This window comes from Chelonoidis abingdonii, chromosome 8, assembly GCF_003597395.2.
Source record: "Chelonoidis abingdonii isolate Lonesome George chromosome 8, CheloAbing_2.0, whole genome shotgun sequence".
NCBI lineage: Eukaryota > Metazoa > Chordata > Testudines > Testudinidae > Chelonoidis > Chelonoidis abingdonii.
The window spans coordinates 36,934,727-36,954,354 of NC_133776.1; the positions used below are offsets into that span (position 1 = coordinate 36,934,727).

General features: G+C 40.0%; 1 protein-coding gene across 1 annotated transcript in view; it reads right to left on the reverse strand.

Annotated features, from left to right (window-relative positions):
• The window catches only part of NYAP2 (neuronal tyrosine-phosphorylated phosphoinositide-3-kinase adaptor 2), a 183,563-nt gene that overhangs the window by 81,216 nt on the left and 82,719 nt on the right, over positions 1-19,628 (reverse strand). The window contains exon 3 of the mRNA XM_075068533.1: positions 14,404-14,702. Coding sequence (XP_074924634.1) covers positions 14,404-14,702 — 299 coding nt within the window. The remainder of the gene's footprint in view (positions 1-14,403; positions 14,703-19,628) is intronic.

Sequence of the window (19,628 nt, forward strand, 5' to 3'; positions counted from 1 at the left end):
CGATAATCGAGAATTAACAGCAGTATAAAAGAAAGCAGAATTTGGCCATTGATAGTAAATTTGCATCTGCATTTAATCCAACAATTCCTTCAATGTTGCATCAACATATTGAAGGATGGATAAACACCATGGCCTGAAGATATGCTACTGCCAAGTTGGGCCTCAGAGTTTTCTGTGCTGGAGGGAACACTCCTCCTACACTCAAGGCCTAGGAGCACCAAACTTTCAGGCTGTCTTCTCTTTTCAACCATACTAGACCTCTGCTTCTCTGTGCATTTCTCTGGCATACTGAGCTGCATTAAATAACCTCTCTCACAATGAAGAATCTACAAAAGACTCCCAGAATATTGTAAAATAACTGATTCCCCTCTCAACTACAGACCTTGTATCTCTGAATTTGCGTTGCATATTTTAGATCCCTTCAAGACTGAGTAATTGATCAACCTCAATTGTCCAGAAAACTGAGATGACAGTGAGCAAGCAAATGACAAATAAAAAGTCAATATTTGGTGAACAAATGGAACATTTATGCCATTAAGCCTTTCTGTACTATTTCATGGTGTGGGCAGCTCTTGTTTTCAGGCAATGTAATGCCATCAAAGGTGGGAAAAAAACTCCTTAAAAACAATTGTCAGTTTGAAGTGGCCTCCTTTTCCGGAAAGGAAATGATGGACCAGGCTCAACTGTTGGCAAATAAAGAAGTGGATGTTTAAGAGTCCCTCTACAAGCAGACATTGCTGGATAATGATTTAGGAAAAAACCCTCTTTGAATATTGCTTGAACAATTCCAGTGTAATAATTTAAATTATTCCTGATTTATGCCAGTGTAATCAAGAGCAGTGTCCAATCCAGTGTCTTCAGAAGATGGTACATCCACAAACTATATCATTCTACAGAATATACGTTAACCTGACTAGGACTAAAGTGATCAGATATGAAAATACTGAAACTGTACTATAATCTGGAGGATCTGAATATATCGCCTGATCATTTCATATATAACAACAAGTATCACTAGATGAATTACTTGAAGCATGTACAAATGAAACTACTGAACCATGCTCAGAAAGAAATGAATTTACAAAACATATGTGCTTGTTTGTTGTTGGTTTTACTAACTAGTCTGATATTGCATTTTAGCAGTGTCTGCCTAAGGCTCATGTACTGTAGCTTAACTGGTTGGAGCGCTGAATGAAAAAATGCCCTCTCATCACATCCGCTATGAGAGTATGGAAAAGCATCTACAGAGTAACAAAAGAGTAAAGCAGTTAAATTTGAAATCAGCATGTATTTTCACTGTCACCAAGGAAATGAAACTAAGGACATTTGCTATTCTACTATAAATTAACTGATATCACTATATTCTCATCGTTACCAGCAAATTGACTGCAATTCATATTGAGAATTAAGAATTTGCAAGAGGCTAACTGAAAAGAGCCTTTTTTCCCCACAGCGACTGAGCTGTGCTATTGTCATGATAGCCTAGCTCTAGGACAAATCTCCTCCCTAAGCTATCTATCTCATGCTCATCATCATATTTGCTGAATGCCTTACAAAAATATGTGTTCTGTGCCATAGTACTTACGTTTACTATATTGTCTGCAGCTTTCTATAGGCTATGCAGTTTGCTAAGGCAAGCTTAGCAGAACGTCTATTGACTCAACAAGAGAAAAGATCCCTTTTCACTCAGCTGAGCATTTTCAAAAGCATCTGAGTGACTTAGGCACCTTGATCCCACTGAAAGTCACACTGAGACTGAGTGAACTAGGTCACTTAGACACTTTTAAAAATGGCAGACTGTTTTTGAACCTTGGTCTCGGACACAATAATGCACACAATGTACACATGCACATGGGCAAATTCAGCCTTTGCAACTCTTCTGACTGCCCATTTACACAAGGATTCAACTTGGCCTACTGAGTCTAGCCATTGCAAAGAGAATTTTGCAATGTAGAAGAATTGCAACACTGGGTCTCACTGTACTCTCACACAGAACAACCAATGAACAGCCTCAGCAGTGTGCGAAGATGACAAGCCACCCTTGCGTGCAGCTACTGGAGTGAGAGAAAAATACAGGATATACAAAGAGTAAATTCCATCTGAAGGACAGTAAATTTAATTTACTTATTTGACTTGGCCAGGAAAATGCTCCCTTTTAGCTCACCTGGTAGTTGGCCAGGGACTCAATGATGATTATGTGGAAGGGGACACAGGCGTGGAGAATTCATCCACCAGATGGGGGACTCTACCAGTTGTTTATATCCACTTGTCTTCCACCTGCTGATGCCATGGCTGATGTCAAATCTACCATTCGTTTATACTGTTCATGATGTGCTTGCCAAGCTTCCAAAATAATTTCAGCCCATCAAAGGAGGCTGCCAGATTGGCAGATTATGGATTGTAGATTGCAATAAATCACTTTTGGCTATTGCATGGGTATGGCAGTCCTTAGAAATGTTTCTTCACTTCCTAAATGCTTTCAACTGGTGTCAAAGAACAAGAAGCTTCCAGTAACCCCAGACAGAAGTTCCATGCCCTTTGTACAATCCTCTCTCTTGAGCCCTTTGTTAAATAAACCACATTGCTTAGGATGAATGACATCTCTGGCATGCTTCTGTGTTGACACTTACACTTCAGAAAGGCAGGATCACAATGAGAGGAGTACAATGTCAATCAAAAGGGCCAGCTGAGTTGCAACAGCAGAAGCATCAGGAAGAAGAATTATACCTACTGACCAAGAGTTCATTTAAAGGAGCTATGCCGTCTCTGTCAAAAGGACACAAGATAACCGCACAGCAACAGATTCTGCAGGTTGTCACTGAGCATTTTCTGGGGTGATTATAATGGTAGTTGAAGTGAACAAAGCATTGTTAGAACCGTTCAGCTGCACTTCACAGGGATATGCAGCCTGCAGATATAACATCTCTGCAGTCAGAGGCTGAGCAGCTCTCAAATGCTCAGTGTAATCAGATTTAAAAAAAGAGCCTCAAAGCAATTTCACATTTCAGTTCCATCTCCATAGTGGTGGCTCCGCCTTCCTCCTCCTTCCCATGACAGATTAAATTATCGCCATGAATTAAGAGTGGCTAAGTGTGAGTTTTTCTTCAGATAAGCTTAATTATCTCACTCACCATTCTGTAAGTAATTGCTTTCCTTCACTTTAAGGTTCAATTACTACTAAGGTTCAACCCAACTACTATGGGTAGCAAGGGCCTGATTTGGACCTCACTGATGATACATTAGTGTAAATTGGGGCTCTTTAGTTGGTGGTACACCAGTGGTTCTCAAACTTTTGTACTGGTGACCCCTTTCACATAGCAAGCTCCGAGTGTGACCCCCTCTCATAAATTAAAACACGTTTTTATATATTTAACACCATTATAAATGCTGGAGGCAAAGCAGGATTTGGGGTAGAGGCTGACAGCTCATGACCCCCCATATAATAACCTCGCAACCCCCTGAGGGGTCCCGACCCCCAGTTTGAAAACCCCTGTGGTACACTTTTAAACAGTGCTCAACTGGAAGAGGGACAGAGCCCTACTGAAGGAAAGTTCCCTATCTTTATCTCCACAACAGGTGGAGGAAGGGAGAAGAAAGTAACCTGCAGCTGAAAAGAATGTGTTGAAAGTGACTTTCATTTGCGTACAAGATTCCTCCTCCTTTCCCTTCCCTGTGGCTGCTCCCCAGTGGTTACTGCATCCCAACCTTACAGTAAAATGCAGCCCCCAGATAAAGGAAACAGAGGCTCTGGACATAGAAGTGAAAGGTCTCCCTCTGTTCTCCCTGACAGGAATGCATAACTGCATATCATGTAGTTTTTCCTTTTCAGTATGAATTCATAGCAAGACAAAATGCCTGGCTTAAAAGCCTGCTGGGGAGAGGTGGCTGGGAAATGGAATTTCAGTTCCACAAAAAAATTTGAGCATTCAGAAGTTTTTGTCCTGAACTGTGTCTAAAAGCCAAAAACTCAAAAGTTTCCACAGAACTGAAATTCCTCAATATTTCATTTCAGAAACACCAAAACTTTCCAACATCAAGAATATTTTGGTGTTTCTGAAGTGAAATATATTCCCCAATCTCTGCTCTGACACTATAGTGACACCATAAAGGGGACATAAATTACATTCGCACTCATTCTAAGGCCCCTGTGTATTTCCGAATGGTGCACAGGGGCTCTAGTGTACATGAGACTCAGAACTAGGGTGACCAGAGATCCCATTTTTAAAGGACAATCTCAATTTTTGGGACTTTTTCTTATATAGGCACCTATTACCCCCTACCCCCGTTCTGTTTTTTCATAGTTGCTCTCTAGTAATCCTACTCAGGACCATAGTATTGTCATTTAAAGCTGTTCTTTGCACCAAAATGGTGAAAGCAGGGCTTTTTATTAAAGTCTGAGCCTCTTTCACATGAATATGAGATGATCACAGTCAAAGGAGAAAGCAAATCACTGTAAACGGGCTTCTCTGAATTACTGCAAGGCAACCCCACTGATTTCAGTTTATTTGACTGAAGTCAGTGGGGTAGCCTGGATATACATGAAAGGAGAATTTGATCCCGAGTGCTTATTACAGAAACAAAGTTCTTTGTTATTTTTCCCTTTATCCTTCACCTATCATTGCTGTTGGCACATCCTTCTTGAAATTGGTTGCACAGCACAAATTCATTTAGAAAGGAACTAGATTTTTTTCTCCATACCTACGTAAAACCCATTAAAAATTGAAACCTCAGACGCTAACGTTATTCACTTAGAACAGACATGAAGGAAACAATGTGGAGAAAAAGTGGCAAATAGAGTTGGTGTGTTTCACATAACTGCTCACACTGAAGCCATTGGCATGGCCTTGCATAGGAACAACCCTGCATATGACATCTGGGACAGATCCACTGAAGACAATGGAACGATGACAATTTACATTATCTGAAGATGTGTCTCCTTGTGCTTCAAGTCATAATAATGCCTTGCCCCCACTAAAGGGATCCCACTTATGGTGCATTAGCAGATACCAAGTATGAAGGCTTTGCAATGACAGCTACAGCAATGATCCAGCTTCTCTTCTGACAAGCAAGATTCCACAGATTAAGAAGCTTTGCCCTATAAGGTGCTGAGCACTTACTGCGAAGCACCAAGTGCCCTCAGCTCCCACTGAATTCAATCAGCTCACTTCAGGAACTGCTTCACGCACTTGAGTCCTAAGGCTGTGAGAGGAAAGTGGAAACTAGCTATTGCACAGTATTTATAACCTGGCTCGTTCTGCTGCTACTGAAAAATGAAGCTCTTACTTAATTAAGAACTCCACTATGCCATTTAGACATAGTCAATAGTGAAGGGTGGTACAAAGCAGCCCCATTGCTGAGGGAAACTCAGGTCTCCTAACACCTCCTGTGATTGATTTCACTGTGAGTTAATGGAGCTCTAACCTTGTTTGAGATGCTAAGTATCTTGCAGAATCAGACTGATTGCAGGCCAGACTTTGCCACCTTATTTGCATTGGGTAACATCACTGACATCAACAAGAATATTGGCAAGGAGATCCTGGAGCAATTTTTGAAACAAATCTCCCTCTTTTGTTATGTTACTATAGACTTCTGTTTCCATAGTAATTGAGAGAGTTTTTAAAAAACAAATCAAAACAAAAAAACCCTCAAAGCCTTCCTTATAGTACATTATTGCCAGCAGAGAGAGACTCCAAATATTGGGGAAATCCAGGAGGTTTTCTGTGCCTTTTTTCTTTTCAGAATGTCTTTCTTCATCTATTTACCGCTGCAGTTCCAGAGGTCACTATACCACCTGTCACCAGTGCATCAGCTAGCACCTGATCCTGCACAGCTTTGATCTGGTGATTACTCCTAATTTACTTAAGTAATATATAACAATAACACTTATCTCCTTATGTAGCACTTTTCATTAGTAGATGTTAAACTGCTTTACAAAGGAGGGCAGTATTGTTATCCCCATTTTACAGATAGGGAAAATGAGGCATAGAAAGATGACATTATTTGACCAAGAGCAACCAGTGGGCCAGTGGCAGAGCCAGAAATTGAACCCAGGTCTCCTAAGTCCTACTCTAGTGCTCTAACCACTAGGCCATTAACTACAATGGGACTAATTATTTGCATGGAGTAAGAGTTTGAATGTAAATAGCATCCTATAATTGCTGTCAAGATCACTCATCTCAGCTTTGAAGACAAACTAATAAATAATTCAGAGCAATGGACCAATATTTGGGGCTTCTGTGTTTTTGTTTTTAAAAGCTCACATGTAAGAAAATAAACTAGTTCCACAGGGGTGCTCAGGCTTGGAGTATTGTCATTACTGGCAGCTTTAAAGTAAACCTCATTGTTGTTTCAGAGTTTTCTTAGGGCCCGTGATTACCTGACTGAGGGGTGTTTTGTTGCTGCTGTTGTAGTATTTATTCACCCTAGGTAATAAAACCCAAACATTTAAAAACGTCCATTGTTATAAAACACAAATCTAATTCAGTCAAAACTGTCCCTATGGAGGAGACAGTTAATCCTGTAAAGCAGTGATGGCTATTTCCTTCTCTTCTGCTTAGTCTGCCTGTCTGTTTAGGTGATAGTCTCTCCAAGGCAGGGACTGTGTCTTTTGCTATACAGTGCTAAGCATAATGGAGCCCTGGTCTCAGCTTGGGATTCTAGATGGTATTGGAAAACAAATAGTAACATAAATAAATAAATGATAAAGGGCCAGGTTCAACTGCATTCAATGGCTGCATCTACACTGTGAGCTGGGGGGTGGGATTCACCGGCTCGTGTACGCATACCCACACTGGCACAAGTACAGATAGCACGGTAGCTGGAGTAGCACAGGTAGTAGCCAAACAGAGTACAGATCGAGATGTTTCAGGCAAGTTTGTAATCAGCATGGTTCAGCCGTGCTTATGCTCCTGCTACCTGTGCTACTGTGGCTATTTATACTCATGCTGGCTCAATGAGTATGCAAGTGCAAGTATGTGCACATGAGCAGGGATATCATGCCTAGTATAGCCATAACCAAAGAAGCACAGGGACTGTTCCCTCTCTACTCCCTTGGTGTGTGTGGGTGGGGAGAGGGAGTAAGTCTGGGGAATGGTCTTGCTCCCCACTCTGCACTAGCACACAAAGTGGCACTGGCTTGGGACTGGTGTGGCACTGGCTTCGTACTGGTGTGGAGTGCCAGCTGAACCTGGTGTTCCACCTGTACCCTTTGGAGAGCTGGAGGGATTCTACATAGCAAAATTCCTCTCTGAGCTCCACCAGGTCTCCCCCCTCTCCCTCCCACACACTCCCTGAACACAGAGCCATACATTAGTGTCACACTTAAGCCTAGTGTTAGGTGCATGCAGTTTTGTTTTTATTTTTCTATTAATCCTCTGAAAAGCTGGAATTACTCAAGTGTAATTTACATGCTAACCAGTTCAGGAATATTTACTGAAGAAATATTATTCTTGATCATCTCCGAAAGGTGTTAAAAATAAAGCTGTGACAAGAATTATAACATTGCATCAAGTAGTGGACACAAAATTATGGTCTTTAGTTCTTTTGTTGACAACAAAGAGGTCAAATGTACTGTCATCCACATTTTGGCCACTCTTACAATCCTGTGCAAGCCCACTGAAACCAGTGTAACTCCACAGAATGTGAATCTGAACTTGTGTATTCCAGCTGAGATGCCTGTAGTTCAAAGCAGTGACCATTACAATTGCCAAGTATGAACAATAACGAAGAACCACCACCGCATGAAGCTAATACAGACAATGATGGAGATTCTTTGTGAACTTTTGTGGCAAATGGAGCCACTGGTGACAACAGAAGAATGGCATCCCACAAAGTAGTGTCTCAACACCTGCATTATTCAACATCTACATAAATGACCAGCCAAGCTGCTCTGACATAAGATGGTTTATTTATCTACACAAAGAATGTGACATAGGAGCGAGTAGCTAAATGTACTTAACACCTTATGTAAGTACCCTGCAGCAACCCATCGGTGCATTCCATCTCAAAAACCAAGAAGTCAAATGTGAACTCAAAATCAGATGGCTTGGAATGGAACTTACTCATTCCATAAATCCTATATACCTTGATGTTACTCTCGAACACACACTGTCCCTTAGAACCCACATCGAGAAAACGAAAGCCAAAGTTAGCATACAAAACAATATTCTCAGCAAGCGCACCAAAGTGGGGTGCAAACCTGTCCACTGTGCGATCAACTGGCACATTGCTACTCCTTTGGTGAACACACTCATGCAGCCTGGGCACAATCCCCTCACGCAAAGAAGCTAGACCCTGCATATAATACTGCCTGCTGCTATATTACAGGATGCCGTAAGCCTATTCATATCAACAGCCTCTTCATCCTTGGAGGTATTGCTCCTCCGGAGGTACTCCAGGAAGTTACAGTAGAGTTGAGCACACAAAGCTAATGTGCAGATCTAAGATTTCCACTATATGACCCTGGTTCCAAGTCAACTGAAGTCACAACAAAGCTGTCTTGCCATTGTTAAAACCCTAACATTGTCACCCAAACAGACAAGTGTTCAGTTATGGCAAACAAAAGTGGAGAACGACCTTGTAAGCCCCTTTGCTCCAGCTCCCAGCAGTCGAGCACCTACCTGGTGCAGATCAGCCCTGGATTACATGCCCCTAATCAATGCCATAGTGGAGTTGGCTCATCTAGAGATGCACTGATCAAGTGCGGCTACATCACTGGCCCCCGGATCTGTGACTGCAGCAGAAACTTGAAGCATCTCCTGCAATAACAGTTGCTTGAGCGTGAATGCTCTTCGAGTGACCTGGCAGAGTGCAATGATCGGGCAATCACATGTGCACAGACATGGTTGAAAGCAGTTTGAGGACATAAGAAGAAGAATCAGTAAAACAAACACCAATTATTTTTGGTTTTGCCCCTGCATTTTTTAAAGTCCCATTCTGGCCCATTGTAACCTCATGGAGAGGAGGATGTGTTCTGTTTAGCTGACCATAGTGTGCATGTTACCCTAACATAGCACTGTTTGCTGTATTTACAGCATGCTTATAAACTGAAAAGCATGAAGTGACAAACACAGTTGCAGCATGTCAGGCATATGTTACTTGATGTCACCCAGCATTAATCTACGTGGATGATATGAAAGTGGCAACTTTGTGTACCAACCAAGAGGATTATATTCAAACAGTGATTGGATACAAAGTAGTGACAAACTGCAGAATGGTCAATAGGTTTACTAGGAACCAGGCAAAAAATCTCTTAGGGCTCATTTTGGCTGAGCTTCCTCAACTTCCACTGAAATCAATGTGAGTTGAGGGTGCTCAGCAATTTGCCTGAACAACTCCTTAGGAAGGAAATGCTTTTAAAGTTCCTGCTCCATTCAATTCAATGAGAGTTTTGCCATTAGCTTTAATGGGAGTAAAATTAGAGCCTAAATGAACAAGAAGGTAAGGGAAAAGGTTCGAGGATAGAAATCTAATTTATTTTCTATGGAATAATGAGTTCAGCTGTGTTCCGTTCTCTTTCCTGTAGCTCCACATGAGTTTTACAGGACATAGGCATTACAATGGATAATCTCTAAGGATGTGTGTGGGATTTAATATTTGGACCTGATCCCATAAACCCTTACTCGAGTAGTGCCATTGCATTCAACATTTTCAGGTCAGCTCTAGCAATGAGGCAATGGAAACCCAAGCTTTGTTTTTCCAGTGACTTTTAATGCTTTAGGGAGACATCCAATAGACTAAAATAATCCTAATCTTCTCACAGAACTTCAGCTCATGGCTAGTAGAAATACCATGAGAAGGCCTATTATTATGTCTCCCTGAGGTGCAAACAACACAACGAAAAGGTATCAGCTGTGTGTACCTATACACTAGGTTAAACATAATGTAACAAGTGTAATAAATACATTTATAGATATTGCAGACAGGCTGTATTTCTCATCTTGTGCTCTTTTTGCATGTGGAATGTCACCCCAAGTAAACGATCAATGTCCACACACAAAATAGAAATGTGAAATGTATTATGTATAAAGTGACTTCATCAAATTAAAAAAAGCCATTAAGCACACAAATCCTAGTGCAGGCTCGTATGTCATAGCTTACAGTACTAACAATCAGTTCCCCAGAATGGAATAATTCCCAACCTGGTAACTAGATGGTCCTGTCTTTTAATACTGCATGATCTATTCTCTATTCAGTGCTTGTAACTTCCATTAACATCAATGAGTATGCATATGTGCCTCAAGTGGTAGAAGATACTCCTGTGTGGATTCAAAACTGGTTTACAAATTCCTCAGAAAAATCACGTTGTGCTCATTGTTCTTGGCAGAAAGCTATTAGAGCTTCATTGGAACCTCTGCTTTTGTTCCACTTTCTTCTGATTGGAGGGATCAAAACATATACCAGAGCAGACAGAAGGTGGCGTGGAATGCTGAGAAAAATAATTCAGCTGTGGGAGTCTGCCAGTCAAAAGGGGGGTTGCAGCAGAAACATGGTTATTGAAACTGCAGATCCAAACCTGCAGTGTCAACCTCAGCTAAAAATAAGCAAAGGAGACAACCATCAGTGACTGCATATCTCAGAGCTAACAGGGTGGCTAGACTGAGCTCTTTGCTGTTAGTTCCTGTTAGAATCCAGGCAACTGGGAACAAGCAACTGTTGCAGCTCAAGGGCCAAACTGGGGCTATCTTCTGCATGGACAAGTACACTCATAGTTACAGGGAGATGTTCCTTCTGCCTACCAGCAAAATCAGGCAGGACCTGATCCTGCTGATTGCAATTCCTGAATGAAAGGGTAATGTGGCTTTCTGGCCTGAAGGCTGGAGCTAGGGGGAAATGCATGCTGCATTTTGTTTTTGTTTTTTGAAGCGATGACTGCATTTTTCTAGCACCACTGAAGGCACTGTGTCTACCTCTGCCCTATTTAGGCATATTGGGGAAGATTTTCAATGGCAGAGATGTTAGTTAGGGAATCAACTCCCATTAATTTTCAGCAGGAGTTGGGCACTTAACTGCCATCTGGAAAATCTCCTCCTTTGTCTGCAGTCACTCCTACTTAGGTGCTACACCTTCGCAACCTCACAGCACAGCTGTTGCTTGGGAAGAGCTGTAATTTAGCTATAAGTAATTTAAGGGTAGTTCAGCTTAGTAGCAGGGTGAGGATCCTGGCAAAATAATATCAGAAAAAGCTACTTAAGTATTTGGGGTGAATACTTATTGAGGGCTAAATGCTGCCCTGATTCATATCCATACAACAAGACTCTATAGGGTCACACAAGGAGTTGTCAAGGAAAAACACTGCCCTTGAAATATGAAGCAACAGCCAGGGAATGGGAAAAAATGTATCGCATAATGAGGATCTTCTGACGTATTTCTTCCACTAACAGGCACACAGCTAGGAAGGAAAAAGCTGGTTATAAGCCAGGAAACATCATTCTTTAAATAAATTATTAGACAATGTAGGAAACAAAAGGAATTGAGAACTGCATAAAGCTACTGAAAGCTGTAAATCCATTTCAGTCCAACTTCTGTTTAGCTCATGTGGCAACAGTTCAAGCTCACTGCAGGTGGTTAGCAGCTTGGGTGGGGAGGTAACTGGGAATTTATGAGAGGCACTGCCTTTTGAACAGCTCCAATTAAAGTATTAGTAATTGCCTTTCTCCAAAGCTAAATATCCTCCACAAGTTGACTACTTGTAGAGGTTACTGAGCAAAAGAAATGCTTTTATCAGACAGAATTACAGAGCAGTGGGGTAGATGCCTCACATTCAGGTAACACACTCTCTCTCTCTCTCTCTCTCCACACACACACACACACACACCATAAGTGAGGATTTTCAAAAGTGACCTGACTCTGCATCCATTAAGGTCAATGGTAAAACAACCCTTGACTTCAGCAGGGACAGAGTTAGACCAAAGCTCAGCATTTTTGAAAATCACAGCTTCTGAGGGAAAAAAAATGTCTCCTGTGCATTCCTCACCCTTTTTACTAACCACACATTAAAGGATTAAAACAAAATCAACTTTTAAAATCTAATTGTCTTTTTACTGGTTTTTATTATTTAATTATTTATATTGCAGCAGTGCCAAGGACCCACAGCCATGGACAAACACAGAACAAAGAGAGGGTTCCTGTCCCTAAGAACTTACACAGTCACTCCTTATTCTGTTCTGTTCCCTTCTGTATTTCTTTAAGTCCAGGCAGTGAAAATATGTCAGTCAGTTTCACTCCTCTTTATATTAGTTATGTGCCCTACAAGACAAAGAGCAAGATAATGTCCCCACCGGGAAGGAGCTTACTTTCTAAAATATCTCTTTCAGGTTGCCAAGCACTAGGGCAATGACATGATATGGGTTACAAAACAACTGTTTCTATTGGAAGTTTAAATCTCCATGGAAAGACAGCCTTAGATTCTGTAAAGGCTCAGTTATATAAATCCAAAAATGTGGAACAAATGTCACCTGATGAAGGCCCTTTAATTACTAAGGGGAAGGGGAGGGGCAGAGAGAAGAAAGAATAATATAGCGTGATAGTGTACACAGAGATATAGAAACATACTGATCAAATTAAAGAGAGGTCCCTGTCTCAGAAATTGCTCCTTAAATCACAGGCAACCTGAATATGCTGTGATAAAACATACACTGGAGCATTATCATATTGCTGTATAATGAAGTTGGGCTAATGTGTGTCAGCACAAGTTAAAAAGATTTTCACACTATAGCAAATTTGGAAACAAGAATTCTTATACCAAAAGCAATTTAAGGAGCCACTACCTTTCTGTTTCTTATGCTATTCTTATGCTTATTCTTATGTTTTAAACAAGGAAGGACTTGCTAACTCCCAGTCAAGTTTCTCCTATCTACTGTCAGAGTCATATTTAAAACATCCATTGCTATGGAATTATTGTGATGTGACAGATTCAATATTTTGACTTTACGAGCATCAGGAAGAGGAAGAGAAAGTGGGTCACAAGACAGAAGCCCTATCATTTTTTTTCCAAAATGGATCATTATAGAATAGAAGAAAAAGAAAACATGCATTATATTAAAGATGATGTTGACAAATCTCTCTTGCCTGGGAAGTTAAATTAATTTTCTTCCAAATTAGCCAGTGGGCCAGATTATAGACACCAGAGTTGGAATTATCACGAGTTGCCATTAAAGTATACCCACACCATTTTTGTGCAAACATCTTTGCAAAACGTCCTATATTTGTTTACAGAAAACAACAGCTTTGTTTCGTAATTTTCCATAGTTGAATCTCCCCAATCCAAAGCAGACAGCCAAAAGGTCACTTGATATCAGACCTGTCAGTGATACAAGGCTTACTATTGTCTCTTTTGGGCCTTGAGCCAGTGAAATATTGTGGGGATAAATTCAGGAGGAAATGAAGGAAAATTATGTCAAACAGCTTAGTTTTTTAAATGGCAGCAGTTTAAAGCTTGGGTTTGGAGCCTTAGAAGTTGGATCTGGATCTGTGGGCAGAGTGACACAATGAAATAAGCATGATAAATTCCATTTTCAGATTGTTTTACTTACCAACATATGTGAGATATAAAACTATGATCTAATTTAATCTCTGTCTATAAATAGCCAGTTGAGATAGAAGTTTTGAGATTTTTTTATTGCCTTTTTAAAATCTGATTGGTTAAAGAAGGGTTATAGCATGAACAAAGCTAACAAGTATTTCTGACCACAACCCAGCACCCATGGACAGACACCTGGTGAGCAATACACCACATCAAGTGTCATAACTGATATTTAATGTGGGGAATGAGAGTAGGCCAGCACTGGTCAAAAATAATCTGAGTCATTCTGACCCTAAGGACTCCCATTTACATATCAGACTAGGAAGCAGAACTAGCCTGATGTCTCCCAGTAGGGAGCACAGCTAGTTCTCCTGCTCCAGTAAAGAATTCTAGCATGGAGGGGAGGAAGGAAAGATCCTAATAAGTTGTCGCCTCCTAAACAGTTTGTGGTGGTGAAGGAAGGAACTTGTACCCTGCCTCCTTTTCACTGTTACTGCTGAGGGGTTGGGGTGGAAAGAGAGGGCACACGTTTTGCCCTAAACTGGGAAGATCAGGAGAAAGGCAAGAATCCTTCTAGGCTGATTCATCTAATAATGGTTGTTTTAGCATTCCTTACAAAAGCCAATGTTGCCTCTGGGCAATATATACCACCTCTGCAACTATTTTTTACCTTTGGCAATATTTTACTGCTATAGCTCTGAGAGAGAGACTTTACTTTTGTAAGTACTCTTGTAATGTAATTTTGTCTAGGAAAACAGTACTGGCATGGTTACATAAACTACAGGTAACATGTTTGCAGTGTTTCAGGAAAATATTATAAATAGGTTGACCTTAACATTGGGTCTCTCTAACACCATGTTTCAAATAATTGTATTGCTTACCTTCAGTCTTGTCCGGTAGTTTCCCACTCTTACTTGTTCCAGAGTTGACCGTTTCAGATGAGGTGCTCAGTTTGGTGTTGGGATCTCGTTTAGGTTTTGGTGGAGGTTGTTTACGAGAGCAGCTACTGCTTTCATCATCAGTACCCCCAACCGAATGAAGAGACTGAGATCTCACGGTAAAGCCACTAGAGCAAGGATGCGGCAGTCTGTCCTGAGGAGCAGGCATTGTCATAAATCCCATGCGGAAATGTTTGCCCACATAGCTTCCTTCATTTCCTCTCGCAACTTCTCCACCTATGCTGTAAGAGAAAAGACATACACATACAGGTAAGAGACCTACCTGCGTTTGAACAGCACCTAAAAATGGGGCCTCTGGACATTAATATTTAATAATCATCACCATAAAAGCTTTTATATAAAAAAAAGTTTCAGTGATATAAATTTCAATGGTATGGGGATGTGTGGATATTTTTTAGTCTTTTTTTTTTTAAATCTGTGCACTTAGCTAACTTAATCAGCGACAATGAAAATAAAAACAGATTGTGAGGTCAATTACAATGGTGTAAATCCACAGTAAGTCCAAATCTAAAATAATATAACTGAGATATGGATCTAGCCTTAGGAATAAAGGGTGGAGATTTGAGATGGTCAACGAAAAGGGATAATCATTAAGAATTTTAATTTTTTCCTCCTTTTTTAATTTGAAACATTTTAACCAGCTCTGTAAAGAGTCCATTGGGTGCATGAGAAGGAACTGTTGCCAAAAATGTCAATACTTTTTCTTATTTATTTTTCAAAATTTTGAAACATGATTTTTTTCTGACATTCCAAAAATACTGACCAGTTCTAAGAGAAATGGGCCTAAACTATCAGTGACAAGATGGAGAAAGCCCACGTTCTTAACTTGCAAAACCTCTTTTAGATAGTATACAGGTCCTTCACTGTCACAATTCCTTCTTGTATTCCAGACTTGTTGGTGTGTCATGGCTGATTTGGGCCAGATCTTCTTTTCCCTCAGGGACCTACTTACCCACTGGCTTTACTTTATAGTCCTGCTTTAATGAACCCGTATATCCTACAGCAGTGTGGAGTATCACAAGCTGTTTAAAACTTTTTCATTTCCCGTCTAGCTCTTCAGCAATATGTACATTTTTTCTCTTCAGCAAGGCTAAAAATCAAACCAGGCAAAACCATTCTGTAGCTATTATAAGCCAACACAGAAAAGTCTTCAGAAGTGAATGTGGGGTAAAATTTTCAAATCATCACAGCATTAAAACTTCTCTTCTGATTTTTACCAAACTTTTCAGGTAATAGCCACCTCTGGGATGAGATGCAGTAGGCAAATGTTCAGGAAGAATCTCTCTTTCTCTCTCTGAAGTAGATAGAGGGCGAGGTTTAAAAATCAGAAATAATCGGAAATCAGCTTCAGTTTTAACTATGAAATAGCTACTGCAATTCTACAAACACTGCTTTTATATTTTTATCATACAGTTGAAATCCCCTAAGATAACACTACTTTAAGTTGTTAATTTGACTTTTTTATTTTAAATATATTTTTCTGTTTCGCACTCTGACTTTTCTTTTTACATGGTTTCCTGCATGGCTTTTTTCACTCTTATCTCTGGTTTAAAATTTCATAGGGATGTTCACTGAAATCATTGTCAAGTCAAAAATCCAGTTACAATGTAAATTCTATATTTACTGCCATATCCCAAGCACTTTCTATTACTGATCCCATGTGAAAAGCTGAAGAATCTACAAAATGGTAAGCTCTTTGAACCAGGGATCATCTTTTTGTTCTGGGTTTGTACACCTCCAAGCACACTGGGGCCCTGACCTGTGTCCAAGGCTCCCCAGGTGCTACCATAGTACAAATAATAAACAACAATAAAATAATAAAACATTAAAAAATGCTCATCCCATGTTATTTTAGGGTAACAAGCAGTTTACTTCTAAATTTTGTATGTAGTGAGAACAACATCTGCCTAGATATAATTAGTGCATTTTATCAGTCTGTCTATATCTAGTCTTTGATATATTGTATGCTTGAAACTTTAAAAGTAGTACTTAGACTCAGCTCAGATTTTATAGCAGTGTGACAAGTACTTGCCCACAGGACAAATCCCAAACATTAAAAGTTAAAGCTGAATCTTTTGGAAGAAGAGAGAAAATTGGTCTTGCGAAAAAGAGTATTAGTTTAGAAATGTAGCACCATGGATTGATCTATACTTCCAGGTACTCATCGATGACTGTAGACATACACACATCTCAGGAAATAAAAATCATAGGGTCTAATCAACCCTTTGGAATAAAAAGAAATGCAAGAGAAAAATGCTCCAAAAATAACTCCCACACAGGGGAAATTTAAACTCCACCTTATTATCCCATCAAATCCACATGAATCTGTAATGTGAGCAGCAACAAGGTAGTGAGGTGCAAGTGTGGAACATAATGGGAATGCAGTTCAGATTCTCAAGAGACAAAATAACCTGGAACAATTTAAGTAAATCATGAAGGGAATCTCAGCTGACTTGGATCTGAATGTACAGAGACCGGTACCAAAATATACTGGGGATGACAGTTCTGCACACAGTATTGTTCCTGCGGTACTTATCAGTTCTGGAATGCTGTGCTTATTGATGCTTATATTTCTGGAATGCAAACAGAGTGTGTTTCAGTTAAAAAACCTTCCTCAACACAGTAAAATGAATGGGGATTATATCTGTGACCGCTATCCAAACCTTTCAGACAGCTAGTTACATATACACTCAGTTACGGACACCAGAACCGCATGGCTTTTGTCACAATACATACAACTTCCACTCAATACTTATTGTCAATGGGTAAAATATTTAACTTGCTCCCATTTTAATACCCTGTTTGACGTGACTCTTCACTGGGGTAATACTGAGTAAGAGATCTGGCAATAAATACACCTCTGTTTCCGAAAGCTAAGGCCATTTTTCTACAGCTCACTGGAGCAAGAGCAAGCCCCGCGGATCACATTATGCTGCCTTCCCTCCCTTTGACCTCTGGGGAATCATAAGAATCCATCTTTTTTGGTTTAATTACATACTTTTTGAGATGATAAGCTACAGCTTATATCAAATACACACTGTGTACCAGATGAGATAATAGCACATTCATGATTATATGCTCCAAAAGCAGTTCTCTATCACATGACCTCAAGGAGAATCTCTATTGGTTTACAATCCTATTTCCATGTATGTTCTCTTTTCTAACTTCCAGACAGTAGAAAGCAAGTCTACTACAAAAGGCTAGATATTGAACATGTCTGACACATTCTATCCATTAGAGGCAGTGGTGCAATTATATATAAACTAGTACATGCTTACAACTAACTTATGATTGAATCATAATAGGCATCGATACCAGAGGGATTTTCAAGCAAAAAAAAAAATCAAAGGTAGAACTTGTTTTCCTCCACAATTTGAAGATTAATAATTAAAAACTACCAACCAATCAACCAACCAGTGGCTGATTTAAATGATCAACTATGTCTCTGCTAATCTTTCCATAAATGGTTCTGATAGTATAATCTGCTGATTCTCCACAACAAAAAATGCCTGTCACATCATTTAAAGAGGATTACCATTTAAACATATTGAGGGAAGCAGGTAAGAGATCCACTTTAATCCTTTAAATAATAATAACAACAACAACAGGAGATATACCAATCTCCTAGAGCTGGAAGGGACCTTGAAAGGTCATTGAGTCCAGCCCTCTACCTTCACTAGCAGGATCAAGTACTGATTTTTGCTGCAGCTCCCTAAGCAGCCCCCCAAGGATTGAACTCACAACCCTGGGTTTAGCAGGACAATGCTCAAACCACTGAGCTATGCCTCCCCCCAGTTCTACTGTATTTACATATATATAGGCATATTTGTATGTATACAATGCTGTGAATAGAATACACTAATCAAAAGTAATGATTTCACTTCCATATAGAGATGTTTAGATTGTATACCATAGGCCAAATTCTGGCCTTAGAAATTCATGTACACAACTTTCATTGTGGTGGTGGTTTTCCCCTTTGTCTAAGAAAATGTAGGACCAGGAAAAATGCATGTGGATTTTATCATCCCTTTAAATGATCTTACACTCCCCAATAAAAATTCTGTTTCCTCTAGAGTAGCAAATCTTTATGTTATATGCCAAATTTATTTCTAAATTATCCACAAGTCATCATAGGCTGACATTCCAAAAGATTTTGATTTGTCTTGGGCTTTTTCCCATCTTTAAAAGCTGTGGTACTCCTATTGTATAGTAAATCATGGAAAGTCTCCTATTTGGCAGAGAAGTGGGCATTTGGAGGTCACTTTGAAATGCCTAGCAATCAGCGCCTGCTCTTGAAAGAGATGCTTACTACTACTCCCGCAAACACCCCCACAGCTAAGAGTATGCCAGTGCCATAAATTACATTGACATATTAAACTACCCACACACCTGCCAGGGAATGGTGGTGCTTTCAGTTGGCTCAAAGTGCACCAATACAGTAAATTGCATGCCAGTTAAATAGTAAACTTTACACTGTATTTGCCCTCCAACAGTTTTCATGATACTAACTACTGAAGATTTCCTGAGATCTGCCCCTCCAGGAGGTGTGCAGTGTCTGCACCTATAACAAGACAGAAGTATGATCACAAATAGCCAGAACAAACCTGATGTGTCCCAAGCAAGTATCCAAAGGACATTTTTTTCATTTTGTGTCTAATTCTTACAGATGTACACTAGTAACCACCACAATGGCCTTTATTAGTACAGCAGACACACAAAGCCGAATTCATCTCTGGAGTTCCCCAAAGGACAAAATAAGGAACAGCTTCTTCTAAAGCTACCACCTGTATCAAAGATGTGACATGAATGCTAGTAAAAGATTAGCCTACTGTTCCTGGTCCCCATTACATGACGTGGTTACAAAAGGTTAATATCTGTCTCATGTATTGATGCAATTGTTAGTTGCACAGCAGTGAGAGCTCTTTAGAAGCATGTCTGGCACTTTTCTCCCATTCACTAGAGCCAGTGAGCCAAATCTTGATCTCAGATACACGAGCTAAAATCCAGAATAATTCAGTCCAAGTGAACAGAGTCACTCCAGACTTATACCAGTATAAATGAAATCAAAATGATCTGGATCTGTCATTTTCCTTTGTCTTCCCCCCAAACAAACAAACTCGCTGAAGTCATTTTGGACTGGAGTCTCC